Below are 24,756 nucleotides of genomic sequence, written 5' to 3'. Positions count from 1 at the left end.
CCAAGTTCATGTAGCTTTAATTTCATCAAAGCATAAAAAACATAATTATATTCTTTTAGTTTAAATAATAGACAATGATTTATGCTCAAATGGTTTCATTCCCATAATATAGTTTTATGTATTTATATGTGATGTTAACATTTTTTAAAAATGTCTTAAACTTGAATCTGATATATCTAAACAAAACTATTACGAATGTTTAGGATTAATATTTTTATGTATGTATTTGATATAATTATAACATATTATTCAATAATGGGCTAATGCTACAAAATATTCTATGGCTTTGGTTTAGGAGTATGATAGTGACTGCGTTTGTTAACTCTTCTAAAAAAATTGATTAAAAAATTCTACCAAAAAAATAATATAGAAAAGTGAGAGAGGGAAATATGTCTAAACTCATGAAATAAGTATAATAGACAAACTAAAAAGATTTATTTTGTATACAGATTAGATAACATTTTTTAGTTTATACATGTATACTTTCTTTTTCGATATAGTCAAGAAGTACCTTATATATTTGGTTTCGAAAATTATAACCAATTTTAAAATTGAGTTTATTTTGAAAAAAAACATTTTAGGTCTAAAATGAAAAAATAACTATAAAATATAGGGTCTTTTATGAAAAAACAAAAAAAAAAATACCTAATTTACCTGTTGGTGACCTACTATAGTATGAAATAACAAGTACCAGGTAAAAATCATGGTTCTAAAAAACGCGCCATGGCGCGCCTCAAGGCGTGCCATGGCGCGAGGCGTGGTGTAGCCGTTACGAAAACGTCTAAGGCGGGTTTGTTAAGTGTGACGCTCAAATAACGTGTCAATGCGCGCCTTATCGCGATATGGCGCGAGTTTTTTTCAAGGCGCGAGTTTTTTTTTTTGTTTTTTTTTTCGATTTTTTTTATCGGCCCTAAAATAATTGAGTTTTTGTTAACTTTTTATATTAAATACTAATATAACACTTCTAAAAACTTGATATACTTGATAAAAATCAATAATTATATGATTTATCTTTTTTAATATATATAAAATAGTCACGCCTTAAAAAACGTCATGGCTCGCCAAGGCTTGTCATGTCTTAACTTTTACCTTGCCGCTAAGCCACGCCTCACGTTATTTAGAACGTTGGTAAAAATTAAGTCTTTTGGAAAAGAAAAAAGTTTTCTGTCTAAAAAGAATAAAAGTCAAAATATAAGATCTTTTATGGAAATAACACTTGAATTTTCCAACAATTGTAAGATTATTCTTCATCGTACTTTTGATTAAAACCCAGAAAATCATTTTGCAACACAAAAAATTAAATCAAATATCATCTAATGTGTCCGATGAGAACGCAAGAATAACGAAAAAGGATACTAGTAGTTTTTAATTACTTTAAGTTAGAAACTAAACCTCCATCGCCATAACCAAATCCAAAAGCTAAACATTACAATATGTTGCCTTACATTTCACATAATAAAACTCTAATATCTGTAATGTGTCCGATGAGAACGATACTCCGGTGGTGGTGGCCCCACATCACGGTAATCAGAGACACGATCAGAAAACCGATACTCCGGTGGTGGTGGTTGCACTGCAGGTGGAGGATGGTGGTACTCTCTGCTTACAATATGGTACTCTGGTGGTAAAGCATACACATTAGGAGGACCCTCTCTACTAAACACATAATACGGGTCCCGCTCCCTGTCCCGGTCCCAGTCCCGGGCCCGCATCTCATCATGGTAAGCGCGGTGGTCATAGGGCGGTGGTCTGTCATAGGGGTATGACCTCGCCGGAGACACCACCGGAAGTGGCGGTGGCGGCAGGTATCTGACGGCCACTGGGGCGGCACGCTCGTACAAAACGGGCGGTCGTTCATAGTCGTTGTACCGTCTTTTTTCTCTACGCGGTGGAGAGCGGGAACGGGAACGAGACCGGGACCGAGGGCGAAAACATCTTTCTTCCTCTCGAGAGCGTATTTTACGTTTTTTCCGGTCTCGGGATTCATCTTCCCTGTTTCTTATACGTCTTTCATCGGATGATCTAACTCGACGATTTTCAATCGCTCGTGTTCTTCCACGGGATTTTAAACCGGATTTAGGACGATTTTGCCCTTTTGATGTAACCGCAAATAGCTTACACAGCTTCTTCACCTGTGAAATTTAATTCGTAATTTATAAATATTTCTTGAAATGTATATTTATATAAAACAGAAAAAGGAACCTGATCGGCTTTCAAGAGGCCTTCAAATTTACTCCGTGTGTAGTAGTTTTCTTTAAGGACATCCTTAAATTTCTCTTCTGCTACTGGCAAACAATCATCAAGCACACTAAATCGAACCTGATTTTATTCAATTATAAAAGATATCATTAATCAGTAGTTATAATCAAAGTAAAGAGAAACTTGAAAAATGAAAAATGAATGAATGGTTGAATACTACTACTACTAACTTGAGATGGGAACTCTGATTTGAAAGCTTTTGGTTCAATGTTATAACCACCGGGTCCAGCAGCTTTGAAGATTCCATACATTAATCTGAGATCAACATCAAACAGAAACAATCTCATTCCTTTATAAATCTTTGCTACTTGATCTTGTTTATTTGCAGGAAGTCCAAGAATCTTGTAGCGAAAACAGTCAGTTTTTGTTTTTGAACTACACATGAACACCATCCCCATGCTTTCAACCCTCTTTGAACCTTTCTTTCTGCTTGATGATTCTGATTTATTATCTCCATTCACAACACTCTTCTTTGTGCTCTTGTCCCTAGATCTAGCCCTCTTTTCTTTACTCTTTGAATTCTCACCTAATTCCTCACTTTTTTTTACTTCTTTATCTTTCTTCTCATCTTCTTTCACAGCATTTTCATTGTTTGTTTCTTCTTTCTTCACCTTTTCTTCTTCTTCTTCTTCTTCTTCTTCTTCTTCTTTTTCTTCTTCTTCTGATTCATCGTCTTCTTCTTCTGATTCATCGTCTTCTTCTTCATATTCTACCTCCTCTTCATCTTCTTCTTCCTCCTCATACTCTTCTTCGTCCTCTTCATTGTTATCTTCCATATTGACTGTAATTCAAGAGGCAAAAACAATTCTTTCAAAGTTCATTCTTGGCAGCTTGGTAAAGTCAAGAGGGAGAGATTAACCTACTTATTATAGACGATGGTGGAATAACTGATTGATCTACACCCTTTTCAGGAGTTATGTTTGATTTTGGGTTTTCAACTTTTTCTTTTGTGTCAACCATTTTCCTGTAGAAATGCCACTTTGTAAAACTACGTATGTTTAATTAGTGCTAGCCATCAAAGAAACCACCGAAAATGATCATAAGTATGAAGAAACAAAAGCATGCAACGTCTAATAACATAAAAGACAATCTTTATGAACAGAAACCAAATAAATCAAGGGTTTGTAGTGTGCCCCCTAATTTATCTTTAGATGAAAAGCCCATGGCTTTCAATCGGCGGCTCTGCCAACTAAACCTTAAAAGCTAAGAAGCGATACACTGAAGAACATAATTTTGGATACTGAATCAGCATCCGAGCAAAACTAGAAGCGATAATTAAAAATTAGAATACATATATTATTTAGCACAAAAACCGATAAACGCATAAAGAGTCCAACTGAAGATATAGAATTTCGCACTACTTAAAACACATTGATTCATCGGAAGAGTTGTTTTCCCGAAGCTGATCACTGAACGCGAAGCGGACGTGAACAAATCAATACCCAGTAAATAACATTACAATTGATATCCAACGACAAGCGCAAACCCTAGCCCTAACTAAACATCTCTAGCACAATTGATTCGAGCAAAAACACAGAACTTGAATACATTGACAATCATCCAGCTGCAACATTTGATTTGATTAATCAAATACCAATCAGAAATTAGAAAGATATGGGAGAAATTACCTCTAGTCGCGACGAAATCGGGAAAACTGAAATCGAAGCAAGGATCCATAACACTGTATTTTGTAATTTGAAGAACGTTTCCAGATATGGGCTTTTCGCCTTCTGGGCTTAGCATTGGGCTTGTTGCCCACTAATAGTACTCGACTTTTAATTTACTTTTTAAGAGTTGTTCATAAAACGAACAAAGGATGAGAATGAAAGTGTCTCCTAAATCATTATTTTTCGGAATTTAACAAAATAACTCTTAGAATCGCCACGTTTTTGTGACATATCGAGTATGTCGTTTTGAAGTCCTATAATATCTTTAGGTATTTGTCTATTTTTAGAATGTTATTCTTGGTCTCCTTTAAATTCTTGGATATTTATTATGATAGGGAAATTACTTAGGAGAGTAATCATCTTTGTCGTTTTGTTTAAGTTTAGACAACGTTTTTTTTATACATTTGACCATTTAACAAGTTAAATGGTTAAATGTGTACAAAAAAACAAAAATTACCTAAATGTGAACAAAATGAAAAGTTAATTATCCTGATAAATTATTTTCCTCACTTTTAATAACGATTTTATTTTTCATATTTGTTTGTATTATTTTTTCCAAACATTATTTTTAGAGTATTCGTAATGATTGATTATTTATCCTATTTATAGTCTTTTGATTTGACAAATCGATTTTTTACTGATTTATTTTTAACAAAAATTTATTATCATAAATATTAATTAAATATTGACCAATTCTAAATTTTACTTTTTAATTAATAAATATGTTTTTTGTGAAATATTTTATATAGCCTATTATATTTTATTTTGATTTTAAAAAAATATGGAAGGTCTTTTAAAAAAAATAAAAAGAAAATATTACGTAGCAAATAAAATAACAAAAAAAGTCTATATAATCTAAATATTTTAAAATTATTATAACTTTTTTTATACTTTTTAATTAGAAGTTTATAAACTTTTTTAATTTTTTTAATACAACATTTTAAACTAGTATTTAACAAAAGTTTAGAAATAATTGTATGAAAGTTATAAAAAATTGCATGATAATGTAAAAAATAAATTAAAAACTTGTAAGAAAAAATTAAAACATTTAGAAAATATTTGGTTTAAAAGCACTTGTATGAAAATTATATGAAAGTATAAAAAAAAGTTAAAAAAAATTATAAGCGAAGTTTAAAACATTGTATTAAAAAACCTATAAGAAAAAAAATATATCATATAAATGTTGTAAGAAATTATAAAAAGTCTTAAAAAAATTTGTAAAAAAAATGTTCACATTTAGGCAAAAAAAATATACACATTTGACCATTTAACTTGTTAAATGTGTTCACATATTATCATTTCACCTGCTATCTTTATCTCGGGTGAGAATGGTAACATGTGAATATATATAACAAGTTAAATGGTCAAATGTGTACAAAAAAAAAGTTCCCTAAATGTGAACAAGACGAAAAGGTAATTACCCTCACGAGTCATTTTCCCATTATGATACTGTTATGATTATGTATCTTTAGAAAAACATATGGGCATGTTGTTTCAAAGTCGATCCTGATCAATATTGTAACACCCATAAAAATCAAGCCAAATTTAAACTTTTAAAAACATTTCAAAACCATTAATCATTACAAAACTTGTTTTCAAAATGTATAATATCAGAGTATCCCAGAAACATAGTCATAAAATGTGAGGAGCTGTACGATCACGTCTTTGCCTTCCCGCGATCCTCTGAGGTACCTAAAACCAAAACTGAAACTGTAAACCCGAAGCTTAGTGAGTTCCCCCAAAATACCGAAACATAACAAACAGCACACATAATAACATCATGCAATGGGTCCACAGCTCTACAGACTAGATTACCCCTATGGGCCCATAGTGTGAGTCTGGCTTGCCTTCCGGGCCCACAACTCACAACTGGCTTGCCTCCACTGCAGTCCTACAACTGAAACATATATGACTTGCCCTCAGTACGAGTCTAGTATACCACTTGGTCCTCATCTCGTATGTGGTATGCTAATGAGTCCTCAGTATGAGTCTGGTATGCCTTCCCGGCCCTCAGCTCATATCTGGCATACTCTAGGGTTTGTTGGTCACTGCACGAGACAGTGCAACCTCAACCCTACCCACACAACATGTCTACATACATAGTTGTCTCACCGGAAATCCCGAACTATCACATAATAAATACCAAGTCAATACACCACATAATAGTCTTGACTAAGGGTCCACCCAATCCATCATGTCCATTCTCTTTATTGGGCCAAGGCCCAATACCAAGTCCATAACCTCGAAAGTCCTTATGCAAAGCCCATTATTGGCCCAATTTACCAAATTGGGCCCCTCTCCCTAATTGGGCCTAATTCCAAGATTCATTATTAACACTTGGCCCAAAACATCATATTCATAAAGTCCAGCAAAGGCCTAAATCCAACTAGTCCATAAACAACCCAAAACTCGAAGCCCAAATGTCAAAAGCCCAACAGAGGATGCACGCGGGGAGTACTCCCCTGGTACACTGGGCGTACTCGTTCTGAAGTTGACCACCATCGGGGTGGTTGACCCAATACGCTGGGCATATGTAGCGTTTTGCCAAAATCTTAATAAATGCTTAATGGCTTAAGCACTTAAGCCCAAACTTCAGATCCAGTGACCAAATGTGTTTAGGCCCTATAAAGTCACGAACTTTATCACTTTGGACGTCCAGAAAGTTCTTAATACTTGGTCTTAATCCATTAAGGCCTTCCTACTCCATGCATGGGACATATTAAGCCATTGAGACCTCATTTTTATCACTCAAAACTCCTTCAAGAGCATGTGATCACCAGCTTAGCTGGTAGTGATGCATCTGGGTTATAGGTCTCAATGGGTGAGGTCAGGAGTTCGAATCTTGGCTGAACACATTTGGGGGATTTTCCCTGGAGTGGCGAATAAGGGGAAAGGCCGAGGTGTGTGGGCTTGCCCGATACTGGATCCACATTACTAGAGCCTGGTACACTTGTGGAGATATCTCGCCGGTTCAAAAAAAAAACTCCTTCAAGAGTCTAGAAGGACAGTTCATTTTGTCCAAATCACATCATGCACCATCTTGGGACTTTTTAGGACAAGAAATGGTTCTTTTAAAGCAAAATGGCTAGATCTATACATATATGCATAGAGTTTGAAGCTTTTTACCTTCTAGAGCTTCTAGGGCACAAACCTGATGGGTTTTATACATAAGAACAATCCTATGTGCTCATACAAACCCTAATGCTTGGATCTAGGTTTCTATATTGTACATGCAATGAATCCAAGACTTACAAACCCTAATCTAGCAAACATAATTTCGAAATTAACATATAACATCAGATCTAGATGTTTACCTCTTCCAATAGTAGCTTGAATCTTCTTCTCTTGAGCTTAGAATCACAATTGTAATTCCTCTAATGGATCACAAACACCACACAAGCAAGAAGGCAATTATGATAGAGGAAAGACAATGCTAAAATCGGCCCTAGGGTTTCTCTTGGGAATCAGTGGCCGAAAATTGCATGCTAGGGTCTCTATTTATACTATAGGCTGCTAGGGTTTCAGTCTAAACCCTAATGGATACCTTAGCCACCAAGTAGCCCAAGGAACCTTCTGGAATAGGGCCCTTGGACGAAAATATGATGATCCCTCATCATAATTTCGTTCCCCCTTAGTCCATTAGGTTTCCCAGCCCAAAACTCAACTATCACATATTTGACAGTTTATGCCCCTTTATTTAATTAATCTATTTTAGTCACCAAATTAATTCCTAATTAATTTATGACTAATACTAATTAAATAAATATGATTTCTCCTTTAATATATTATTCTTATAATATATTAATAAACCATAATATCCTCTCTCTTTCCTTAAATTACCTTGTCAAGTTGCTTTGGTGAAGGCAACCCAAAAGGACCATGCATAACCGGGTCAAGTACATACCAAATATAGTTACGGGCTTAGACACTAATCCAACAGTCTCCCACTTGGATAAGTCTAGTAACTATATCTCACATACGACTTCAGGATCCGGTTAGCAATCGTAGCTCTTACACGCTTCTGTCAACTCTGATCAAAATCCTGTCCTTCAGATAAGGGATCGTATAATCCTCTATTCTAGATATCATGCCGACAATACTTATTATTCAACATTTGTTTCTCGATCTCTGATTTGTTCGACATAGAATTCAGTTGAACACATCAACCTCATCCTGACCGGGCCCGGCACATAAGTCAAACCAAATCATCGAGTGGCCAAGATATCGCTTTTATACTCTTAGAATAAAAGGAACAGAAAACTTCGACTTATATGCTTTTATTATCTACTAGCTAAGTTACACACAATAATACGTTTTATAACATCAAGTTACTGATGTGTTTTCGTATTATCAATGCATAATCAACTAGCAAACAATAACCATATGTCTAGGTTTAAAGATTATATGATATTATCATCTTGCGATCACTTGTGATATCTTTCATGAAGTGATACTAGCAAGTGCGGGTTTATTCCAATGTTCAAAACATATTTCATAAGCACTCACAAACTTTGTAGCAAACCTTTGCTATGTCTAAAACCTTTTAGACAATCTACAAACAAATTTATGACAATCTTCTTTCATATCTGCTTCCAACATATGAGTGATTGTGGACTGTTCGAACAATCTCATTATTCAGGAAGTCAAAACATGCAAAAATGGAAATAACAGATAAATAATCAACACAAGATAGTAACTAACACACCTTTATTTAATCATCAAAATGTTGAATACAAAATTATCCATTACAAATTTCCTACCTATCTAATCTAAACTAATATCGTCCTTTAGCCCAACACTCCTAGCGTGCTTCAAATGTTTGACCCTACTCAGTCCCTTCGTAAGGGGATCTGCTGGGTTATCTTATGACGATACCCTCTTCACAACGAGGAGTCCCTCTTCTACCCGATGTCTAATAAAATGGTATTTCCTGTCGATATGTCGAGATCTGCCATGATCCCTTGGTTCCTTGGTCAAGGCAACCGCTCCTTCATTATCACAGAAAATTTCCATGGGCTCCTTTATGGATGGCATAACTCCAAGGTCTCCTATGAAGTTCTTCAACCATATAGCCTCCTTTGACACTTCGCTTGCCGCAATGTACTCTGATTCGCACGTTGAATCAGCTACGGTCTCTTGCTTGGAACTTTTCCAAGTCATTGCTCCTCCGTTCAGGGTAAAGCCCAGCCTGACTGTGATCGGTAATTATCCCGATCCGTCTGAAAACTAGCGTCACTGTACCCTCGCACCCTCAAGTCATCACTCCCACCGACGACTAGAAACCATTCCTTGGTTCTTCGTAGGTACTTAAGAATATTCTTGACAGCAATCCAATGTGCTCTACCAGGGTTCCCTTTATATCTGCTGACCATGCTCAAAGCGAGGGCCACATCAGGGCGAGTACAAGTCATAGCGTACATAATCGAGCCAACTGCGGAAGCGTAAGGTACTCGGCTCATATCAGCTATCGCTGCCTCTGTACTCGGGCTCTGAGTCTTACTCAGTTTGGTATTGCATTGAATTGGCAACTCCCCTTTCTTGGAATTTTCCATACTAAAACGCTTTAGTACCTTTTCCAAGTATGTATCCTGACTGAGTCCTATCAGTCTCTTACTTTTGTCTCTCACTATCCTTATTCCCAGAATATATGAAGCCTCTCCGAGGTCCTTCATAGCGAAACATTTCCCAAGCCAGGACTTGACCTCCTGCAAGGTTGGGATGTCGTTTCCTATGAGCAGTATGTCATCGACATACAATACGAGGAAGCTTACTATACTCCCACTGGCCTTGACATACACACATGACTCATATTCGCTTCGCAGAAAGCCAAACTCTTTGACCTTCTCGTCAAAACAAAGATTCCATCTGCGAGACGCTTGCTTCAATCCATAAATGGATTTCTCAAGCTTGCACACTCTACTTGGGTGCTTCGCATCGACAAAACCCTTTGGCTGATTCATGTAAACATCCTCAGCCAACTTCCCATTTAGGAAAGCGGTTTTTACGTCCATCTGCCAAATTTCATAATCATGAAACGCAGCTATTGCGAGCATTACCCTAATACACTTTATTTTAGCAACTGGCGAGAAGGTCTCATCATAGTCAACTCCAGGAGTTTGAGTAAAGCCCTTCGCGACCAATCGTGCTTTATAAGTGTGCACTTTCCCATCCATGTCTATTTTCTTCTTGAAGATCCACTTGCACCTGACTGTCTTACGACCTGGTACATTATCAACCAAATTCCAAACTTGGTTGTCATACATGGACTGAATCTCGCTGTCCATTGCCTCTTTCCATTTAGCAGACTCTGGGCCTGCCATGGCTTCCTTATAGCTATTAGGTTCGTCCAATTTACTAGTGTACTATCACTAATAAGCGTATCCCCGTCAGTAGTAATATGGAAACCATAAAACTGGGGTGGAACACTAACTCTATTGGAACGTCTAAGAGGTAAGGACTGGTCAATTGGTTCAACAGGAGTTTCCTCCTCAGGTTGAGCGCCAGTGTTTGAGGTTCCTTCATCTCCTGACTCTTGAAGCTCTTTAAGGTCAATCTGACTCCCACTGTCTCCTTGACTTATGAGTTCTCTCTCTCTGAAAACCCCTCTCCTAGCAACAAAGACAACATTGTCACTTGGTCTATAGAAGAGATAGCCAAAAGACTTCTGTGGATAGCCGATGAAATAACACTTCTCACTACGAGGTTCTAGCTTGTCATGAGTCTCTCGTCTTACGAAAGCTTCACAACCCCAAACCTTGATATGTGCTAACGATGGAGCTTTCCCTGTCCACATCTCGTGAGGTGTTTTGGCAACCTTCTTGGTGGGAACTAGGTTAAGGATATGGGCGGCAGTCTCTAAGGCATATCCCCAGCATGAGATTGGTAACAAAGCACGACTCATCATAGAACGAACGATTACGTCTCTCAGCCACACCATTCAATTGTGGCATTCTAGGAGGCGTCAATTGCGAAACTATTCCACATTCTTTTAGATAGTCGTGAAACTCAAGACTTAGGTACTCTCCCCCTCGATCAGATCCAAGCATCTTGATTTTCCTGCCCAGCTGATTCTCCACTTCATTCTTAAACTCTTTGAACTTTTCAAAGGTTTCTGACTTTTGCTTGATCAAGTAGATATATCCATACCTGCTATAATCGTCTGTAAAAGTCACGTAGAAGCGACAAGCGTCCCTTGTGGTGGATCTAAAGGGTCCACATACATCAGTATGTATGAGATCTAATACACCCTCACCCCTTTCACATGTGCCAGTAAAGGGTGACTTGGTCATCTTCCCAAGTAAACAAGACTCACACACGTCATCGTCCCTAAGGTCGAATGACTCCAAAACTCCATCCTTTTGGAGTTGGGCTATGCGTTTCTTGTTAACATGGCCAAGGCGACAATGCCACAAGCATGCTTTGTCCAAACTTGTGGACGAATCAATATTCAAAACATCATTTCCTAAATTATCTATAATTAACATTGATTCATAAATCCCATTACAAGGTAATGCATTAAAATAAAAAACACCATTCAAATAAGCATTAATAGAACCATTACTATTATCAAACGAATATCTGAAACCTTGTCTAAACAATCCATGAAAAGAAATGATGTTCCTTGCCATATCTGGCGAATAGCAACAATTATTTAAATCTAGCCCTAACCCATTACTCAACACTAAGGAATAAACTCCGATCTTGGTTACTGGTGAAGACTTCTTGTTTCCCATGATCAAGTTTATCCTTCCATGCTCCACTTCCCTACTTTCTCTTAGCCCCTGCAAATCAGAACAAATGTGGTAACCACATCCAGTATCAAGGACCCATGAAGCAGCAAGTGATGAGTTATTAGATTTAATTAAATACATACCTGCAAAGGTGGGCTTTATCTTCCCATCCTTAATATCTTGCAGATATTTAGGGCATCTTCGTTTCCAGTGGCCCTTCTGGTGGCAATAGAAGCACTCTGCTTCCTTGGGGTCAGAAGAGGGTTTAACAGAACCTGCTTTGGTCCCACTAGAAGAGGAACCATCTTGGGGTTTACCCTTTTGGTGGCTCTTAGAAGGAGCCTTCCTCTTCTTTCCCTTTCCTTGGCCAATTGCCAACACAAGAGCAGCTACAGTAGAGGATGATGCAATAGATTTGTCCTTGAGGTTGCTCTCAGCTGTCCTCAGGAGCCCTTGAAGTTTATTCAGGGTGACCTCTTCCTTATTCATGTGGTAGGTTATTCTGAACTGGTTGTAGCAGGAAGGCAAGGAGTGGAGGATGATGTCGATATCCAAATCCTCATCAAACTTAACATTAAGTTTGAGAAGACGATCAACATACCTTTGCATTCTTTGCAAATGGGCAGTTAGGGATTCTCCACTCCCCATCCTAGCGGTGATCATGTTGGTAATGATCTCATAGCGCTCTTGCCTCGCGCTCTGGTGGTACCTGTCCAGCAAATCTTGATGCATCTCATATGGATACATGTCCTCATAGGACTTTTGGAGTTCGAGGTTCATGGTGGCCAGCATGATGCAATGAACTTTCGTCGCATCACGCTCGTGGGCCTCAAAGGCGGCCATCTCTTCAGGAGTAGCAACTTCTGGGTTGATCTTTTCCAGCTTCTCATCGAGGACATATTCTTTGTCCTCGTAGCGAGTTATCATGCGAATGTATCTCATCCACTCGTTGAAGTTCGAGCCATCAAATGTCACCTTTTGACACAGGTTCATCAACGAGAATGACCCAGAAGTGTTGTTGTTTGCGTTTGCGTTTGACATCTGAAATAGAAAGGAACAAAGTTTTATTAGAAATGAATCCCCAATTAAACACCCAAATGAGAAATTAGGGCTAGGATCCAACAACATTATTTACAACTTAGAAAAGGGATGCCGTAATCTAAAAGTAAATAATTTGAAGGTAAGTGAATGACGATTCACTAATTCTCACCATGAAAAACGAAAAGAGATTAAGTTTTAAATGTATTTAAAAATTCCTAGATTTATTTTGAGATTCATTGAACATTTCAATGGCATGTTTAAATCTCGATATGCACTTCAAATTTGCGACTGGGATGCCGAGGATCGCAAACAAGTTGTGAATAACCATGCGAATCAACATGGTGCACTCAATGTCTTTATCACCTAATCAATGTGCCGGTTAGCCACGCACGCTCCATTGATCTATGATAAACATCGAGCCACCCTTTGTCACCAATGTCAATCCCAAATTAGTGTGTCGGTTAGCCACACACGCTCCACTAACGTTTGACAGGGGTACAAAGTGTAATTCCATGGAATAGCATCATTTTCACATTTTACCCTAAAGTAACTAAGATTGGGAATTTGAAAACATTGTAGTTACTTTGCAATATTCATTATACTTATAATGAGGAATTAAGTGCCCTATCCTATCCGTTCGGCTAACGACCCTCCACCAGTCAAGCAAGCGGTGGATGTGAGTGTACATCCATTAAGCGCCATTTTATAGGCAGCAACCTTATACCTACCTTATTGACTGGCTTCGTGAATGAGGCCTACTAGCGATAAGACTAGCTTATTCTTATACATATATATTAATTAATCTTGTAATAATATAATAGTATAGGGTTGAATTTTAAACTTGTAAAATTCTAAGGGTTTGAAATTTAAATCATTCAAAATTAAACTTTTAATCACAAAATTTAAATTTTAAAACTTGAGGACAAGTTTTGAAGTTTTCAAAACACAAGGGATCAAATAACAAATAATATAAATCAAACAATTAATTTAGTGATTATCTATATTTGACCTAATTCAATTTCTTGCAAGATAAGCTACCCAATTAATTCAAATAATCAATTTTAATCATATAAGGAATTTATTATCTAATCAATTGGTAAATATCTTTTGTTTTTGGCAAGGATAGTCTCACAAAGTCATTAAAATTCGAATTTTATCAGTAAACACAGATTAGGCAACTATTCCATAGCAAAAACAGCAAGAAATCTCGATATTGCCTCTGTCAGACGATCCGACTCGCCGAGTCACTCATGGACTCGCCGAGTAGGGCCGACTCGCCGAGTCCATGAAGTGACTCGCCGAGTCCAGTCGAACAGAAGCCAGAAAAACGATTTTCAGCATGTAAACAGTTATAGCATCACATACAACAGAAACCAATCAAGGCTCTGATACCACTGATGGGTTTTATACATAAGAACAATCTTATGTGCTCCTACAAACCCTAATGTTTGGATCTAGGTTTCTCTATTGTACATGCAATGAATCCAAGACTTACAAACCCTAATCTAGCATACATAATTTCGAAATTAACATATAACATCAGATCTAGATGTTTACCTCTTCCAATAGTAGCTTGAATCTTCTTCTCTTGAGCTTAGAATCACAATTGTAATTCCTCTAATGGATCACAAACACCACACAAGCAAGAAGGCAATTATGATAGAGGAGAGACAATGCTAAAATCGGCCCTAGGGTTTCTCTTGGGAATCAGTGGCCAAAAATTGCATGCTAGGGTCTCTATTTATACTATAGGCTGCTAGGGTTTCAGTCTAAACCCTAATGGATACCTTAGCCACCAAGTAGCCCAAGGAACCTTCTGGAATAGGGCCCTTGGACGAAAATATGATGATCCCTCATCATAATTTCGTTCCCCCTTAGTCCATTAGGTTTCCCAGCCCAAAACTCAACTATCACATATTTGACAGTTTATGCCCCTTTATTTAATTAATCTCTTTTAGTCACCAAATTAATTCCTAATTAATTTATGACTAATACTACTTAAATAAATATGATTTCTCCTTTAATATATTATTCTTATAATATATTAATAAACCATAATATCCTCTCTCTTTCCTTAAATTACCTTGTCAAGTTGCTTTGGTGAAGGCAACCCAAAAGGACCATGCATAACCGGGTCAAGTACATACCAAATATAGTTACGGGCTTAGACACTAATCCAATAAAACCAACTTCAGATCTACAAGCTTGATCTTCTTCTCCAACTCCTTGATGCAACACCTTCTTCTTAAAACACTCAAGAAACACTCAATAAGCTCACACACTCAAGGAAATGGCTAGGGTTTGGGGAAAACGACTCTAAGCAGTGGAGGCTGAGGTAAGGGAGGGTTTCGTGCTCATAATGTTGCTTATATAGTCCCCAAACCCTAAATATTAGGGTTTCATCCTTATGTAAGTACGCCCAGCATACACAAGTGTACGCCCAGCGTACTAAGGTGGACCTTAGTACGCTTAGTGTACTCTTATGTACGCTCAGCGTACTCCTTCTTGACCCAAGGTTGCAACCTTGGCCCTTATACTTAGCTTGGTTCTACACTTCCAACCCCAAGGACTACAAATGACAAAGTAATGATAGAAGAGGGTTTGGAAATACCTGCAAAAATCTCGGGATGTTACAAATATGCTCCCATCCCCTTTCATTCTTGTTTCGATTACATGTCTATTACTCTATATGTTTAAGATGGAGGCTAATGAAGAATAAAATAATTGTACAACTTATAATGATCTCCAAATGAGAATGTTAAAAGGGACTCGAAGGAAAAAACCTAATATTGTAATAGAAATGGAAATTAACTAAACAAACCATAATGTGATATGTATTTAAAGAAATTCTGGAATTTCAAGGAATTTTTTTTTACTAAAATCTAACAAAAGTTAAACAAACATAGTAAATATAAAGAGGTGGTTGTCGGTGCCAACAAAAATAAATACCTTAAATGTTACACACTAAAATAGTGTATAGTGGTAAAGGGATTGTATTCACGGAAATTGGTTCACTTTTATAACTCTATGATAATCTTGTTGTACAAACACTTGCAAAACTAAAATAAAATAAAATTGCAGGTTTTTGATATTTTGAGATGTTTAAATGAAAAAACTAGATTTATACTCAGATTTAAAAACACAATTCAACAAAACAAAGTTTGATATAAAATCAATGAGGGAAAGATGGTCCACTTAAGGTTTCATCACTTAAACACTTGGTAAATACATCATTAGAACCCAAAGTGCAATACTTGTCTTAAATCTCTAAATTGACTATAGTAATCTAAGAAGCTTGAGATTACCTAGACTTTTCTTAGTTATTAAAATAGCTAGAGAAGCTCATAACATATTTCCTTAGTTGTCACATTTTCTATCAAGCATGTAATTAGTGAAAATTAACTAGCATTAAGAACCAAAAAGTCACCAAATCCAAGAGGAGTTAAAAACTTCCACTACCATGTAGGAGAAAATGTTTTTGTGATTGTGTGAAGTGAAAACTAACACAAGAATCACTTGTTGCTCGCTAATTTAAGGATCTATTACTTAATCAAAAAACTAACCAACTAATCACTACACATAAATTTAAACTCATGAATGAAAACATACAAGTAGTAAGAATATGTTAAAATAGAAAACACTTTCATAAAAACTCAAGAAAAAGTTCATGGTGTTCTTTAACATTCAACCAAGCATTCAAGTAATTTCACCAAATTCAACCAAAATGAGTTTAGCCTAGCATGGCTAAACTTAAGGAAATTAAATAAAAGTTAAGAGTACCACACATGTAGCAAGAATCAAAGACAAAAGATGATGTTTCTTCAAAGTTCAAGGCCTCAAGAACTCCCAAATCTTTAGAGAAAAATGCTGCAAAATCGAATCTCCAAGTTGTTTGAAAAGTGGCACACTAACCTTCCCCGTATAGCACAAAAGAAAAAATTTCGGAATTGCCCCTACAGGGCCTTGTGCACCCGTGTGCTGTTGCGCGGGTAGGTCCTGACTTGGGCTCATTTGTGATTTCGGCTTCCAATGCCTTAGCCCACTGGCACGAAACGAATCTAATCAACTTGTAGTCCATCATACCCCAAGATTTCTTCAATTTTAATTCATTTGACCTTCATTAGTCGTCCATAGCTCGTGTCCTCGCTCGAAATCAACCTGTAAGCTCGGATAATTCTTTAGTCTTCTTCAAGTTCAAGGCCCAAATTTTCTTCAATGATACATCCATCACTAAGCCACTCTATGCATCATCTCCACTATTCATCAATCCCAAATTTCCTTGTTGTCCACCAAGTATAATCGCTTCCCACAAGTCTCGAACATCTCTGCTTCGTTAGTTGTCACACCCCCAAACCAGAACGGCGGAAACATCTGAGGGCGGATGGAGTAACTTCATTTACAGTATCATGACAATTGAATATGAATGAAACATAGCAACACAAACATTCATACATTGAGAACTTAAGTTTACATTGTTTACAAAACCTTGCTTGTTCAAAAGTTAAATACAAATAACTGAAAAGTAGGAGAACATGAAACAGCGATGTCGGCCCTCAAAATGATTCGAATACCTGTTTACTGATTTCCTGAGAATACAAGTAATTTTGAAAAGTGTCAAAAATTAAGTTGGTGAGTTCATAAGCATTTTGTGAGAGAAGAATTTGTAATGTTTTCATGTAAAATGATTTTGTATACTTCTAGAAAATCCGATATTTTCTTTAATAAGAACTACAAATGTATATATTTCCTTTGTATCTTTTCCTTGTAAAACGATAATGTATGTTTTCAGAAAATCCAATATTTTTTTAAATATGACTGTAGTCTTAAACTATAAGACCAAAAATGTAAGAAATGTTGTATTGAACAATAGTATGTAGTTATATCTTTTGATAAAACTAATGAAGTGTAAGTTACTTCGTAAACCAAATCGTTTTGTTAATCCTTATGTGAGTTATTATAACCATGCTTGATATGACTGATATGCCTGAATGACGTTCTTCAGGCGTCGGAGTCGGTAGACTTTTGTCACCCTAGACTTGTCGGTCTAACTGTAGCGAACAACTGAGGTGTAGAGTTGTCAATCCCGTATAGATCTATACACAACTATCTCGCTCTCCCTCAAGGAGACTCTGGTTATAATGCAGGACTTAAGGTGTACACTAGGTAGGTATGGTGAAGGAACGTCTCACAAGAGCATCAACAGATTTACATGAACTATGACTCATTTTTCTTGTAAAATAATTATACCTTTGAAAATTAAATGGTTCTTCTGGAATGAAAGTGTGGTTTTGTGACTCCCAAACTAAACCAATTATAGTTTATCTTGTATGCTTGTTGAGACTATTTATATAATCTTTTAAATAAATATAAAGTTTTTATCTTGTCTAGTGTCAAAATATAAAAGTAAAACTTGATATCTTTGGGTTGAAACCCACCAAAATAGTAAATGACTAAATTGTAACTATTTTTGCTAGAAAAACTATCTTTTAGTAAAATGATTCCAAAACCTTGTAGTTTTACAATCATATTTTCTTGATGAATTTTGTAACATAATATAAGTTATGTTTTTGGTTAACTTTGCATATCAAAACTAGTTTATCTCAAATTTTGTATAAAAGTGGTGATAATCCTAACTTGAACAAATAATGGTCTATACTTCAACATCAAGAAGTAACAACAAGTATTTATGTAGTAAATCAATTTTGACTTGTACCCCCCACCCCTAAAAACATGAAAAAGCTTGAAAATGTGGGGGTATGAACTCACATTGAGTGGATTTGTGGGTTGTTTGAAGTGATGAAGTGAAGATTTCAAGCCTAAACTCCTGATTGGAGTGGATGAACTTCCTTGGAGATGGCTTTATCCTAAGGGTTTTACACATTTTAATGTGTGTAAATAGAGTGAAATCAACATAAAAATGTATAGAATCACTATGAATCTAGAAAAATACTTACAAAGATCTAAGGATGACTTGAAGGATTTTTGAACTTGAAATCTTGGAATTTGCTCTTGAGAGGAAATGAAGTTTACTGGAAGTTTGAATTGGAAATGGGGAAGATCCAAAGTGGTGCTCTCGTCCTTAATAAAAGAAGGGGAATGATAGGATGTTTACTTGGTAATTTGGGGGTTAATACATGGATATTTTGTGGGTAATACGTGGGATACTGTGATCTTATTAGAAATGGGTGAGATATCAAGTCATAAAGTCAACTAACCTTATCTTTTTCCTTCCCTAGACCGAAATCACATTGATAAGGGATCATAGGGATGATTTCGGCCAAAACCATGACCCATTATGTAACACCTGGTTTCTTGGTATGGATTTAACTCATTTATTTATTTATTTTGAAAGAGAAACTCGACGAGTTGGTGGCACTAACTCGTCGAGTAGAGGGCAGATTATGCGCGGGGTTTGAGTCATCTACTCGACGAGTAGCTCGGCCAGAGTGAAACCCTAATTCAGGGGTTTTGCACCCTATTTAAGCTCCTTAACCCCCACCCCTTGGCCTCATTTCCAGCCTCCGTGTCCCAAACCCTAATCCACGAAACCCTAGAGCTTCCTTTGAGAGTGTGATCCATTTTGAGTGATCTTTGTGTGCTTTTGACGCTTGTGGAAGAAGAATAAAAAAGAGAGCTCAAGAGGGAAAGAGTAGATCCAAAAGCTACACTCCATTTGCTATATTTTCTGGTAATCAAGTGGTTCATTAGATCTCTTTATGTCCTATTTATGTGGGTTTTTGGTCCAAGATTGATAGCTTTTGGAAAATGATCGACCCAAGTGGGTATTCTTCCAGATCTAGGACCTAGAGGGGTTGTTATGACATAAAGGTTCAAACTTTATGCCATTGGAGCCCCCATGCAAGCCATAGAGTGTCATATTGGCCTTTTTAGCCCCAAGAGGCCATGCATGTGGGGAAAGGTGGAAACTTTGCGTGTCCAAGTAGTGTTAGGGATTTAGATTTGAGGTTGTAAGCTTTAGTTTGGTGTATAGATGGTTTAGGGACCAAGTTCTAGGTCCCAAGGAATTAGGGTTTGAGCTAAACCCTTCAAGAAGTGGTATTAATGGGTAAAGTCAGAAACTTTACCCTTAAAAGGACATTTTCAAGGTTTATGTGAAGTATGAAGCTTGGATCTGAAGTGTAGGGGATTAATCCATTAAGATAGCCTAAATGGACATGGGAAATCGGCGAGTCCAGGAAGGGACTCGACGAGTTGAAGCCGGGTTGTCCCGATTGTATGCCAGGTAGAACTCGACGAGTATGTAAAGGGACTCGACGAGTTGACTCGGTTGACCACGAGTCTGAGTACTATAGGAACTCATCGAGTTAGGAAGTAACTCGACGAGTTGAGTTGACTGGGAGTTGACCTTGACTTTGACCAGGATGTCGACTTTGACCAGGGGTAAAATGGTCATTTTACCCTAAGAAGGATTATCAGATTTTTGATTAAGTGTTATTGTGAAATTGATAGTTGGGGAGTCGTTGGAGCAGCCGTCAGAGATTCCTCACACGAGATTTCACAGGTAGCATTCGAGATGAGTTTCCTCCAGTAGGAACGGGTCTAAGGCACCAAGACCGGCCCGTTTAGCTAGTAGTAGTTTCGGACTAGGGTCTGATGCCGGGGTGGGGCCCGATGTAGGTTTATATGTTTTTCCGGATTCGATCCGATGTCGGGGCGGTCCCGAGGAATGCTTGTATGCTTGATGCCTTTGTGATTCTTGCATGTGTTGTATTGTATGTTTCCGGACTTCGGTCCGATGTCGGGGCGGTCCCGAGGAATGTTAGTATGTTACCGGATTACGGTCCGATGTCGGGCGAGGCCCGAGGAATGTTTTAAGTGTTAATGTTATATGCTTAGGTATATATGTATTACTGATTATGCTCATATGTATTCCGAGATGTGCTCGATGCCGGGAAAGCCGATGCCGAGCTTGACTCGATGTAGCAGGGACGGGGCCCAAGATATGTTTATGTGTTATGTGTATGGTATGTGGTAGTTGGGGAGACTCACTAAGCTTCGTGCTTACAATTTTCAGTTTTGGTTTCAGGTACTTCCGCTAGTAAGGGGAAGAGCTCGGGATGACTGCATGGCACACACCACTGTTTTTAGACTGGGAGGATTCACTCTGATTTATGATATATGATTTTGATACATTGACAGATATGATGATATTTTTGAGATACATGATTATGATTTTTATGTGACGGATATTATTGATGGTTTTTATTATTGATTTAAAACGAAATTTTTGGTCTATATTTTTGGGATGTTTCACATTAAGGGTGATTTTGGCCAAAGTGTGGCCTATTAAGGTGATTTCGGTCCTAGTGCTTTGGATCTTGGGTGTTTTCGGTCTTAGTAGTGTTCTAGGTAGTATTTTCGGTTTTGTAGTGCCTACTAGGAGATGATTTCGGCCTAGGCAAGCCGAAATCCCTAGCTTGGTGGGGTACTAGGCCATTAATCATAAAACAATGTTTTAATTCCATGATTTTATGTTCCAACCATTTAGCTTTTAAATGTTAACTACGTCATGGCTTTCAAAGTTTACATATATACATATCTTTATATTTAATCTCACAAATGATGTCCCTTTGGCTTTCAAGCTTTATTGGATTAAAGTTACATTGCTATACATTGTGGGTACACTTACACAAGACTTCTTAGACCTTGTTGACCCAAATTTTTCTAGTTGTCACATTAGTCTTCTTAAAATCTGCAATTATGATCCGGAAACTAGAAAGTACCCGAAATAGTCATAAAATAACAAAAAAGGAAAATATGCATGATGATTAGTTAAATTATGAATGAAATATGTTAAAATAAACTATAAGAAGAAATAAATAAAATAAAACTATCAAAAAATATATATGATATTAGGGTTTAAAATCATATATTGTATTGAAAAAAATATGATATTAAACATTTTGAAAAAAAACATTTCAAACATAAATAGAAAGATTCGTTTAAAAAAATTGCCAAAAAAAAGCTAAAATTAAAGAACAAGGCTAGAATAGAATATTTGGAAGTAAGTTGTTGATTTTCATAAAAAAAAAACAAAAAAAAAAGATTATTTAAGAAAAAGCTCATTTAGAAGAGTTAGTTTAGTAAATATTCCACAAAAAAATATATGAACGCCATTATTGATTAATCTATTGCACCACTACAAAAGGACCTGCCACATGCCTAAAAGACAACAAAATATAGGTTATTATTGTACGGACAATATTTTTCTTCTTCGAGATCATACTTATAATATTAGGAATGGCAAAAGAGGCGGGTTTGGGGCGGCGCATGGTTTCCCAAACCCGTCTCGATATCTTTCGGGGATCTTATCGGGGCGTCCCATTGGTTTCAGGTTTTCCCGTCGGGTTTCGGGTATCTTATCGGGTTTACAACAATTCATAACGAAATTATTATTCCGTTTTAGGGTACCAGATGTCTCTTAAAAAATACATGTTCTAGCATCTCTTTTAAATTAAAAATATGAAGCATCACTTTAATAAAATAAACTAGACGTTATACTAAAAATTATTTAATTTAAGTTTAGTGTAATACGTCAAAACATAAAAAAAATGATCATTCATATCAGATTGTTAATAATTAAAAAGATTGTCCACAATAAGTATTTTATATTTGAACGTGTGCAAATAACATCAAAAGGTTTCAAACATATTTTATATATATATATATATATATATATATATATATATATATATATATATATATATAATCGGGGCGGGGCGGATCGGGGCGAGGATAACCCATTCTCTGCCCCGAACCCGATAAAAAACCCGATAACGACTTGTTACCCGACCCGAAATGATCGGGTTTCAAGTTTCCCCGTCGGGTTCAGACTTTTTTGCCATCCCTATATAATATCCATAAGTTTACTATATTTTTTTAAATGCACTCTTCTTGTTATGTAGTAATGTAATGTTACAAGTTTTTTTGGTATAACTTTTATTAATGTATAACTTTTATTAATGTATTCAATTTTTATCGGTTTTAATCAACATATATATTAGAAACAATAGTAATACAAATGTAAAAAATACAACTACATCATAAACGAATACATGATATATAATAATCTATAAACGAATAAGCATTGATAAAAGTTTGAATCATGAAAAAACACATACTAAAGAACAAAAACGCTACATTAGATTACGTAAAACTTTTAAATTATCATAAATACGGTGGAATGTATGTACATATCACCAAAAGTTAATCCATCCTGGTTCACATGTAAAGAAAACCCAACTAGAATCCCAAACATATGGAATTAAAACCAATTAAAACCAATGGAATTAATAACAAAAATTAAGAAGCATACATAATGAAAATTTGGTGATGGAGACGTCGGTGTGGTCGTTGTAACAGTGATTGAAGAGGGGTAGGCCACGGTTCTAAAGGGCGGTGATTGGGTAGTGTGCAATCGTGACGGGAAAGGAAAGAGAATAAGTATGAGGAGAGATGATGGGTGTCTTTTAATGTAGGACTAGTGAAATGGTTTGAGAAGAGGAAAGAGGTGTTCGGAGAAGTTGATTAGCCAAATTGGTGAACCACTCTAAATTTTGGAGTTTGATTAATTTATCCATACTCTTTGCATTTTCATATTTTATTTGAACATCGTCGTTGAATACATGTAAGCAATCTACTTTGCATTTTATAAAATTGAATCTTGTTCTTGTAAATAAATAAAGATAGCTGCCCGGCCTCCCCTTCGATCATTAGTTGTAGGGGTGTCAATTTATGACACGACACGACAAAAATACACGACACGAAACGAAATCGGGACGAAATCAAAATTTGAATTCGTTTTCGTGTCGTGTTCGTGTCAAGTATAAAAAACACGATGTCGTGTCGTGTCGTGTTCGTGTTTACAAATCCACACGAAATTGACACGATTGAGCATGTGTTTGTCGTGTTTTTCGTGTTTGTCGTTTTTATCGTGTTATATATGATTAAATATGAATAAAATAAAATAATAGTTATGTAATATTATCTTTGTCGTGTCGTGTCGTGTTGTCGTTTTTTAATTGGTTCGTTTTCGTGTTAGTGAAAAAAAACACGACATCGTGTCGTGCCGTGTTCGTGTTACAAAAAACATTGTCGTGTCGTGTCGTGTCAGACAAAAACACGACACGACGGCCCGATTTGACAGGGTGAATTAGTTGGTCATATAAGTTAAGCAATTAGATATTATCCCATAAGTCCGGAGCTATCGGAGGAAAAACAAGTTGTTCCTGTAATATATAAATGAGAAATCAATAAATTATCTTTTTTTTTCTACTCATACTCCTATTCATTAAATTAAAACAAATGTTAAAAGCAATAGATAAAATTAAAAGAAAATTCTACGTGTTATTGCTTGATATGAATATAAAGATAAATAGAAACAAAATGTAGAAATATATTTAATTTTTCTATATAAATTCATGTATTTCTAGGTTATTCTCAATAAATTTTCAAATAATGACTCAATACATAAAGTTAGAATATGGTACTAATTTAACAATTTCATGACATTCCAACATTGGTCCATACAAATTAAATAACTTTTTTTTGTTGTGATAAGTACAATGCCCAAGTTTCGCTTTTATACTTGTTTACGAACGTTTTTTTTTTCTCGAAGTACTTTTTTGGCCTATACCATATAAGCTATAGATATGATCATATGGACGTTTTTAGCATAAATATTTATTACAATATAAATTATGGTACAGCAATGTCTTCGACCGTCAAATTAATAAATAATAAGTAATAAATAATAAGTATGCACCGCAGTACGTTATACTTTTATTAAAAGTAAGTTAATATATTAAAACAATAAAAATATAAATAATTTTTTACATAAATTGAAAGATGTAATTAAGAATTTTAGTTGAATAGACATGAGATAAACTCCGTTACACTATATAAAAGCCAACATTTCATTTTCTGAAATTGTTGGTTATTATAGAATCATATTTATTTTGTGATGAAAACCAAAGTAACACCAGCTCAAAAAGTATTCATCCAAAATTTATGATACATGTAAAGGGAACAATATAAAA

General features: G+C 36.1%; 1 protein-coding gene across 2 annotated transcripts; it reads right to left on the bottom strand.

The window, feature by feature from the left end:
• Positions 1 to 1,379: 1,379 nt before the first annotated feature.
• LOC145112983 (uncharacterized) lies at positions 1,380 to 3,972 on the bottom strand. Of its 2 annotated transcripts, none has more exons than XM_079049093.1 (5): positions 3,888 to 3,972; positions 3,123 to 3,223; positions 2,430 to 3,040; positions 2,203 to 2,319; positions 1,380 to 2,132 (listed from the first exon to the last, which is right to left on the bottom strand). In XM_079049093.1, exons 2-5 carry the CDS (start codon positions 3,217 to 3,219, stop codon positions 1,464 to 1,466), a joined length of 1,494 nt encoding a protein of 497 aa, XP_078905219.1. In that variant the 5' UTR covers positions 3,220 to 3,223; positions 3,888 to 3,972; the 3' UTR covers positions 1,380 to 1,463. The 2 variants fall into 2 exon arrangements, with proteins under 2 accessions (XP_078905219.1, XP_078905220.1); XM_079049094.1 differs by having other exon boundaries at positions 3,123 to 3,247; positions 3,888 to 3,905.
• Positions 3,973 to 24,756: the final 20,784 nt, after the last annotated feature.

Source organism: Lactuca virosa, chromosome 5, assembly GCF_052849685.1.
Source record: "Lactuca virosa cultivar CGN04683 chromosome 5, Lactuca_virosa_CGN04683_v6, whole genome shotgun sequence".
Lineage (NCBI taxonomy): Eukaryota > Viridiplantae > Streptophyta > Magnoliopsida > Asterales > Asteraceae > Lactuca > Lactuca virosa.
The sequence above is the reverse complement of the archived record's forward strand: the minus strand, read 5'-3'. Positions and strand labels throughout refer to the sequence as shown.